This window comes from Lacerta agilis, chromosome 2 (genome assembly GCF_009819535.1).
Source record: "Lacerta agilis isolate rLacAgi1 chromosome 2, rLacAgi1.pri, whole genome shotgun sequence".
NCBI classification, from domain to species: Eukaryota; Metazoa; Chordata; class Lepidosauria; order Squamata; family Lacertidae; genus Lacerta; species Lacerta agilis.
The window spans coordinates 34,669,733-34,679,083 of record NC_046313.1 but is presented as its reverse complement, the minus strand read 5'-3'; the positions used below and the strand labels follow the sequence as shown (position 1 = coordinate 34,679,083).

At 41.1% G+C, this 9,351-nt stretch overlaps 1 protein-coding gene across 2 annotated transcripts; it reads left to right on the top strand.

The window, feature by feature from the left end:
• The first annotated feature begins 424 nt into the window (after positions 1-424).
• Positions 425-9,263, top strand: LOC117041099 (cytochrome b-245 chaperone 1). 2 transcript variants are annotated; one of them, XM_033139463.1, is made up of 7 exons: positions 425-526; positions 1,723-1,859; positions 2,783-2,824; positions 3,877-3,950; positions 4,395-4,491; positions 5,281-5,425; positions 7,559-9,263. In XM_033139463.1, the coding sequence occupies exons 2-7, from the start codon at positions 1,775-1,777 to the stop codon at positions 7,728-7,730; spliced, it is 615 nt and encodes a 204-aa protein (XP_032995354.1). In that variant the 5' UTR covers positions 425-526; positions 1,723-1,774; the 3' UTR covers positions 7,731-9,263. The 2 variants fall into 2 exon arrangements, with proteins under 2 accessions (XP_032995354.1, XP_032995355.1); XM_033139464.1 differs by lacking the exon at positions 425-526 and adding an exon at positions 1,241-1,331.
• Positions 9,264-9,351: the final 88 nt, after the last annotated feature.

Here is a 9,351-nt window from a genome sequence, read left to right as displayed (position 1 = left end):
TTCATATTGTCTCCTGGAGATGCATGCTAAAAAAGGTAATTATGTACTTTGTTCTGTCATTCTGAAAATTCAAATTTAATTAAAACAAAAACTCTTCAGTACGGAAACTACCGGATGATGATGATGATTATTTTTTAATACTGTATTTATGCCCAACTTCGATTAAACTAACCAACGAGGAAGGATCCAAGGGGAAACGACTCAAGACGAGCAAGGAGCTACGCCGTAGCCGCCTCCGTAGTTTTCTCTTGTGAGGGTTCTTGTGTGGGACAAGGAGACATAGGAACCAATGCAAAAACCTCATATGCAACAACAGTGAGGTGGGGGGGGGGGCAGGCTGCTTTTCATTGCGGTACTTCGAAACAATCGCACATCTACCCTAAAAAAAGGTAGAAGATTCTCAAGGGAGGCGCTCCTTCTCTCTTTCCCTGTCCTCTCTATGGTTGACTGTGTAGGACTCTCTGGTTTACGTCTATGGTTCTGGAGCGTTTCCCGCCCGAAAAGAAATTGGGAAACGACGTCTTAGGTGAGCCGGAGAGGGAGGATGTAGGCGGCTGCGCGGTGGGAGCATCAGGAGTGGGGCAGGGGGCGGAAAAGGAGAGGGCCGAAGATTGAAAGGGGGTGGCAGTTAGTGGGAGCGAGAAGGCGAGATGGGGGACGGGGTGGAGCGGGACCGGAGACCGCTAACGGGCTTGTTAACGGGGGACGGGGGACGGGGACGTCTCCTCCTGCATAGGAGAAGGAGGCTGGGCGGGGGGGGGGGACTTGGTGTGGTCCAGTTACCCAGAACTGTTTTCTGATTGCATAGCACACACACACACACACACACACACACACAAAATGGTCAGTGGAGGGGGAATTTGCTATGTACACTTCCCTTTTTGTCCCTTCCACTTTTAAAATCATGTGCTCAGTAGTGAAACTCGCAGCGATGCAATTATGCACAAGGCAGAAAGCAAATTTTAGATTTCTTAGGTGCTTTAGTGGGGTGGGATTTTTGTGTAAAAAAAAGAAGTCACAAAGTGCTTTTGCATTTAATGAAGTTGACTTGTGTTAAAAGTAGAAGGTGCGGCTGCCAAGTCGCAATTTGCCTCTTGTTTTATAATATTGCCACACATTTCCTGTTTTTGCCACAGTGTGATCTTACATTGGTTCTGGTGGATGTGTTTTTGTTTTGGGGGGTATTATAGATGGTAAAGATGGAAGACTAGTTGCTTCCTTTACCCACCCACCTACCCACCCACTTCATTTGTGAGATTACATGCCATAGTGTTCTCTGAATAATAGACCTGACAAACTAGTGTGTGGTGGACCTCCTCCTAACTCCACATGTAAGAATAACCATTCACTTGTTCGACTTTCTTAGGGCCTGGATATTGAGATAGGTATAAAACAAAAGTTTAAACTTTGGTTTTAAAAGTTGGAAAATTGAACGTAGATTCTGTTTGTTAAAGTTGAAGCATATGACTGAAAAAGCTACGACAGACTTAACCTATTCAAATGTTGAGAGTGCACATTCTGCTTTAAAGTACACAAATTTGATTGGCCTATTACTAGGTGCAAGCGTTTGTACTTTTCTCAGAATTTCTGCGCTTGATAATAAAACACCACATAAATTTAACGTGGGACTGAGGTACGCCTCAAAGTATGAAGGGCAAGATAGATATGGCAAGAGTCTGTAAACAGTGTCTCAAACTGGTTTTATTCCCTGTCATTATGTAGGCGGCTTTTGTGAGTATTCAGGAGCTCTGCAGATTTGCCCCCACTTCTCAAGATGTATATGTTGGTTGAAGACCACTCAAACTCTGTTCTTCATTTGACGAGATCACCTGGCATTAGATCTTGGTCTCTCCTTGTAGGTAAGTCTTCAGTTTTTTTATAGGCTGATACTTCCTTTTAAAAAAATGATTTAAAACAAACCTCTACTATAACAAATCCAAATTAAAAGCTTGCTGGAGAGCAATAGTGTCTGATGTGGTGACATAGGTGGGACATTGCTGCCTTTCTGGCTTCCAAACACAGTGTGTTGCTGGCACTTAACTGCAGGGGGAGGTGTCAGGTGCTAGGCGCAGTGTGCTGGAGCATGGTGGAGCCAATCCGCCGCCAACCATTACTAGTTAGACCAGTAAGCACTAGTGATGTGCTGTGTTTGGAAGCCAGGAGAATAGCAGTGCCCCTCCTTTGCAGCTGCACTAGCCACTACTGCTGGAGAGGACCTTTTACTTCTGCCTTTATGGCCCCTTATATATATCTGTGGTGAATATAGAGGGGGAGGCTTGGATTTCATGTGATGGACAGGAACTTGGACAGGTGGGATTAGATTGGAATATTACTTTGGTTGCAGGCCAGTATTCCATAATGCAAAGGGGGTCCCAGGCTCAGTAACCTAAGGTTGTATCCACCCACCCTTTATTCAGAGTAGGACCAATGAAAATTAATGACCATGGCTATATTAGGCCCTTGGATTCCAGTGGGTCTACCCTGAAGAAACGTTACTTGAATACAACCCTATTCTCCTCCCCCCCCCCCCCCAGTATTTGATATCTGGCTCCTTATTTGGGTTTCAAGTAAGATTTTCTTCTCACTTGCCTAAATGGATCATTGTTATAGTGTTCAGTGGAATAGTTAACTCTATTATTTATTTATTTACGAAAAATAACACTGAAATTTGAAAGGCCAGTCAGTGCATACATAAAACTTGTTTTTCTAAGAGCAAAGTGCTAAGAATATTTAAGTAGCTGAAAGTAAATTCTAAATTCATATATCTCCTTTCTCTTTCTAGGGATCTCCTCTGTAGGTCTGGCTGCTGCTTACTATAGTGAAGGTAAAGCTTAATAATTTTGCTAGAAGCTTATAGTTGGATCTTACTTAATTAACTGAGGAAAACAGTGAAAACAGCTGAACAGTAAAAACCCAAGCAACGTGATTAAACCCAGCAGTAGCTAATAAAAATCATTGTAGTTAAAAGAACAGTGTAGATGTCATAGTAGAAAATAAAGTTGGTTAAATAAAGTTTTTGCCTGGGGCTGAAAGGACATCTGCTTTAGTGCTGGGTGAACCTCATGGGGGCAGGAGGCAGGAGGGGGCAGGATCAGAGCTGAAAAAGGCTCTTTCTCTTCTCACCTCGCTTCAGAGCACCCCAACATTAAGGTTTTTAAAGCCGGTAAAAAACGGGATCTGGGTTAAAAGGAGGATATTTGCATTTGCTGCAAAGCTGTAGCTGACAGAAAGTTGGATGCCTCTCCCTGGCACAGTGTGTGTAACGTAATGAAATAATTGCTTCATTACCAAACGGGTGACTTCTTTAGTTTACAAAATATGTTTGGTTTTACTGTTCTTGAGTTTATTTATGAATCTGTTCCTATGGAGGTGTCACAAAGCAATTTACAAAATAGTAAAAATATATGTACAAATATACATATACAGCATCAGTTGGAACAATTGCATATATACAACAATTAAAAACAATGATATACAGTCATACCTTGGTTGTCGAACGCATTGGCACTCGTACATTTTGGCTCCTCAACGATAGAAACCTGGAAGTGAGTGATCCAGTTTTCAAACATTTTTTTTGGAAGCCAAACGTCTGACGTGGATTCCGTGGCTTCCAATTGGCTGCAGGAAGCTCCTGCAGCCAATCAGAAGCCGTGCTGTGGTTTCCAAATGTTTTGGAGGTCAAACCGACTTCCAGAATGGATTCCATTCGACTTCCAAGGTACGACTGTAGTTTAAAACAATAGCACACACATATTCAATACAGATACTAGCTGAGATAAAGATCTCAGTTTAGAAGGATTGTTGAAATAAGATACTAGTTATAAGGGTGGGTGTGGTTTAGATGTTTGCAACTAATTTGAAATATTTTCTGTTCAGACAGTTTGGGATGGAAACTCTTTTATCTTGCCGGCTGTCTCTTCGTAGCTGTGCAAAATCTGGAGGAGTGGGAGGTAAGCAGCGTGCTAGGAATAGGAGCCTTGTTTGCCTTAGCCAAATGCTTGCTCAGATTGCTTTGTCCATACTGCTTTGTTAATGTTGCTTGTCCGTATCTCAGAGAAGGGCCAAACCAAGTTTTCAGTTAATCTACCGGAGTATATGCCGTGAGAGAAAGCAAAAGCATCTTAAGCCTTCCTGTGAAAAATGTGAGATTTGGTAGGTTTCATTTTGGGAGAAGGACCTGGGAACAAGCTTATTTGGTGTAATCCAATAATGGGACACCAATGATCATCTGTTATTATGTATTTACTTAACTGCTACAATAATTGACGTTAATTGCTGCAGAGAAATGGTGGTGTTCTTATCCTTGCCCTTATCTTAGCCTTTCAAAAAAGCAATTATTTTCCCACACTTGACTCTATGCTGTGATAATGGTGGTTGGTTTTATTCCTGCTTAGGAAGCTATATTTCAAAAGGATTCAGGAAAAGTTTTCCTAAAGACATTCAACCTTTACAAGAAGCTGCTGACCCTGTCAAGGGCAGGTCACGAACAAGGTAAAGCCACAAATGTAGCAGTATGACACATTTGTTGTGCAGCAACCAAATATATACTGTCTTGAGTCCAGGACTTTGTGTACACTGTACTAAAGAAAATCTGTTAGTTATGGGAAAGGGTGAAGAGTTTATCCTGGACAATGAAGAAGCTAGCACCAGGATGTTGGGAATCTAAGCTCAGTGTCTCATTCAGCTTCTGAAGCACAACCCTTTCAAGACATTGTTGTGGAGTCAATTTTTCAGTGTCACAGCACATACATATGCTTTAGAACTGCCTATTAACATTAGGCAGGTACCCTGACTAGATCATTTTAGACACGTGATAAAAATGATTTTATTTCAGCAAGTCTATCCAGATTCATAATTGAGTTTTACACACTTTTTAATATTTGCTGCTTTTAACTTTATATCACTGATTAGTGTTTTATATTGTTTTATGTACATTGTTTAGAGGTTTTTTAATTAATGGTTTATATATATATTATTCTAAACAAACAATTTTTACTGCCATAAAGGTTAAACATTGGGTTTATTGTTTTTAATGGATGTTGAGACTGATGTAAGAAAAAACATTCAGTGCCACTAATTACTGGTGAAGGATTGCCTCAGTTGCATTTTCATATAATTCTGTTGGTCCTTAAAATAATGATAGATAGTTGGAAGCAGCATGAAAGGAAGGCTGGACTGTTTTTACTAAGTGTAGGATATGGGAGTGTAATGTTTCAAAGAACACAGCAAGTGTTGCTTGGAATCACAGTGCTAACAATAATCTGATCCTTTGTCAAATAGTGGTGGTTCCATTGGATGAAATTCGGGCTGTGAATGTGGAGGAGGAGAAAGTACGCTACTTTGGAAAGGGCTACCTAGTTGTCCTGAGATTTGTCACTGGGTTTTCACACCCTTTGACGCATTGTGCAGTGATGGGCTGCAGAAGGTACAGTATGAATTTTCTCTTCTGTGATTGTTCAGGATTTGTGAGAAAGCATCACTGAACCTTAGGCAGACAATATGACTTTCAATAATCTAGTTGACCGTGTGCCACTTACAGTTCTTGAGTTGTGGGATGCGGGTGGTGCTGTGGTCTAAACCACCGAGCCTTTTGGGCTTGCCGATCAGAAGGTTGGCAGTTTGAATACCCATGACAGGGTGAGCTCCCATTGCTCTGTCCCAGCTGCTGCCAACCTAGCAGTTTGAAAGCACGGCAGTGCAAGTAGATATAGTGGTACCTTGGGTTGCGGACACTATCCATTCCGGGATGCCATTCGCACCCTGAAAAGTCCACAACCTGAGCAGTGATATCGCGCATGTGTGGAATCGCAATATCGTGTTTCTGCACATGCATGACCTGTGCAGAATGCTTCTGCGCATGCGTAGACAGCATGGAGTGCTGCGCTTGTGCGTGTGGTGAAACCCGGATGTAAACACTTCTGGGTTTCCTGCGTTCGTAACCCGCGCCGTTTGCAACCTGCAGCAAACGCAATACAAGGTATGGCTGTAAAGGTATAGGTACCGCTGCAGCGGGAAGGTAAATGGCATTTCTGTGTGCTCTGGCATCTGTCACGGTGTTCTGTTGCACCGGAAGTGGTTTAGTCATGCTGACCTGGAAAGCTGTGGTTTAGTCATATGACCTGTGGTTTAGTCATATGACCTGGAAAGCTGTCTGTGGCCTGAAAGCGAGATGAGCACTGCACCCCATAGTCGCCTCGACTGAACTTAACCGTCCAGGGGTCCTTTACTTTTACCTTTTCTTGAGTTGTGTATGATGGCCTCTGTTGCAGCTGGGGCAGGCACCTTCTTCTGCTTACGGTGGAAATATGCCACGAAGCTACTAACTTGTATATTTTGATGGGTATTTAACAAGCTGGGGTATATTTTCATGATTGAAGTACATTCTAATCTAAACGGCAGTTGATGAACATGTTGCATGCATACTGTTCTGCCACTATGAACCCTAGGTGTGGATAACATTGAAGTTGACATGTAAAAAAATAAATTGAGATAGTTCTTCAAAATCTGAGTTTAAAAAAGAAAACTTAAGAGCCCCGCTGAATCAGGCCCAGAGCTTATTTGGTCCAGCATCCCGTTCCCACAGTGGCCAACCAGATGCTGATGGGAAGCCTGCAATAGCCCTTGATAGCTTTATCCTTCTTGAATTTGTCTGAATCCATTTTAAAGCCATCCAGGTAGTGAATTCCATAGTTCAACTGTGTGCTGTTTGAACAAGTCTTTCCTTCTGTCCTAAATCTTCTAACATCAAAAATAATTTGGATGTTTATTATGTTGTCTTGTTACTGAACTTTGTATACAACTACAAGGACAAGATTCTCTCTGAATAGAAGTTATCATTCTAAGAGCTATGGAGCCACATAAGTAGCTACCATTGAAAGCACCATACATATTAAATGCCTTTTAAGCCTTGTGCACCTACAGAGACCCCCTTCACTGCTCCCTTAGCATGAGCTAAGAAACAAGGCAGGGTGTCTGTTAACTAAAACATCCAAACTAGGAAAGCATGCTTATGGCTTCTAAACAAGGCAGGATAATAACCCATGCTTTAATGTTGCCTTAATATCCTGGCTTGTTTGAAAGCCATTAATCATAATTTGCTGGTTCAAACATAACAAGGAAACTGAGACTTCCCGGCTTGTTTGGTTGCTTGTGTGAAGGGAGGAGTGAAGCAGCTGCGTGTGGGGGAACAAGGCGTGCTCATGCCTTTGCTTACTAAGGGGGATATGCTTGTCTACATACAGCCATTATGTGATTAGAACACAAAAAGCCTTGCATATTTTGAGTACCCACCCCAGCCTGAGAGCTTAATAAACACCATCAGGACCACCGCCACCATCTCCAGGGGAGTAATGAAGCTAATGGGGAACACAGTATGAATTGCCCTGGGCCCAGCATCTCTCCTGCTCTGTGGTTGGGCCTGAGTGGAAGGGATACTTAAGGAGTACTTTTAATTTTGCTGCCTCCACCAACCGGTGATATTTTGGATATTTTGTGCACTTTTTTGACCACCTCAAGTGGGCACATGAATTGCTAACTCTTGCTTGTGCCTTTTCAACAGTGATGTAGAAGCTGTGGCCAAGCTCATTACTGGCTTTCTGGAGCTGAACAAAGTTCCAGCGAACAAGTATATTGAGAACAGCAGTGAAACAGATGTCAGTGATGAAGAGGAACCCTTCCCAGAAATCTACGGTAGCAGCTGTTTAGAGACACCAGAAGAACCTGATTTTTAAACCCTTCCTTTCATCCCCCGTGAAATGAATCTTTTATTAGAATTTCCTTACATGTGGTTTTAGAGAAACAAAACTGAGCAAAGCTATTGGCCTGGTTTAGATGATCACCTAGGACAGCCTTGAATTTGAGCATTTCCATTTTACCTCTGTGTGCGAGAGAGGAGTGAAAGCTTTTGTTTTCTTGTTAGAACAAACCAAAGTTTTGTATTGCATTGGGAATTGTGACCAGTTCTGAAACTATGGTTTGAGCCGGATTGGTTTTTTTGTTTTTTAGAAGAAAGCACTGTTCATAAATAATGTTGACCTGTGGTTTTAAGGCTAAGCTTTCACTCTCCTCTTGTGTGTGAAGGGGAAGAGGGACAAGGGGAGCCCAAGGCATACCAGTTTGTTCCTGATAATTTAAACCATGGTTTAGATGATCTCCCGAACCCAGACCTTTATATTGCCTTACACACATGTCTTCAGAAGACTTGTTAGCTCATTGGTGGGAGACTAGTATCTTCATTTTTATATTTTGCCATGAGTTTGGTGACAGCAGATGAACTTTCTATTACTACTGTAGAAGTATGGTTTCTATGTGTGAACATTTTTTTTTTTTTACTATTCTTCAAAGGAAATTTCCAGTGTAGTAATAGATATACAAACTCTGGATTTTTTAATTTAAAAAACCCACACAACAATGGAATAGATTTTTGCATGTTGGGGCTGTAGGTACGAGTCCAACCTTTCAAGATGTTACTTTTTTAAAAAATGGAAGATGGGAAATTTCCAAGTGATTTAGACAGTAAGTTTTATTTATTTTTTATTATAAAAAAGTATTAAGATCTATGTCAGGGTGAGGATTCTGTGCCCCTCTGGATCTTCCAGGACTCCAGGTCCAACGAACCTTTGCCAGCAAGGCCATGCTGGCTGGGGCTGTTAGGAGCTGGGAGTCCAGGAACATTCAGAGGGCTGCGGATTCCCTGATCTGCCATTGGTTTTGAGTTTTTTTCAAAAAATATATACCTCATTTTATAAGAGCTTTTAAATTTCTTGATTTACATGTATCCTTTTGTTTTCCTATTCATGGTTGATACTTTATGAGCAGCTAAGGGTAGAAGATTGTAAATGCTTGTCAAGCAGAAATTTTACTTCTGATCACTCCCGCTACTCTTAAGTATTCTTTAGGTGTCAATTGCAACAGTAAAACTGTTTTATAAAGTGGCGTTTCAGCCTTTATACATTTTTTTGTAAAGGTCCCTGTACTGTTTGGATATCCAGTGTTAATATTTCTTATTGGATCCTTGATTCTTATGGAACTTTCTTCTTTTATGTTTCCTTTTAACTATAACATGTATATGTATATTTGGCTTTTAAAAGTACTATTAACAAAGTTTGTAAGAAGCTAAAAAAAAGCTTCCTGCAGGTACTTGTACATTTCACATAGGGCACAATGAATGGTGTAAAAGAATGCATCATTTAAGTACACAAAGCTTGTAACTCTTAAGATAATACGTGTAATTGTAAGTATTCTATAAAATTTGAGAGGCTATATTCAGTTGTATTGCAATTTTATCATTACAGTAGATAGAAGGAATTTTAATTTAAATCAGGTTATAATGAGGTCATGTTAAGTGGTGTC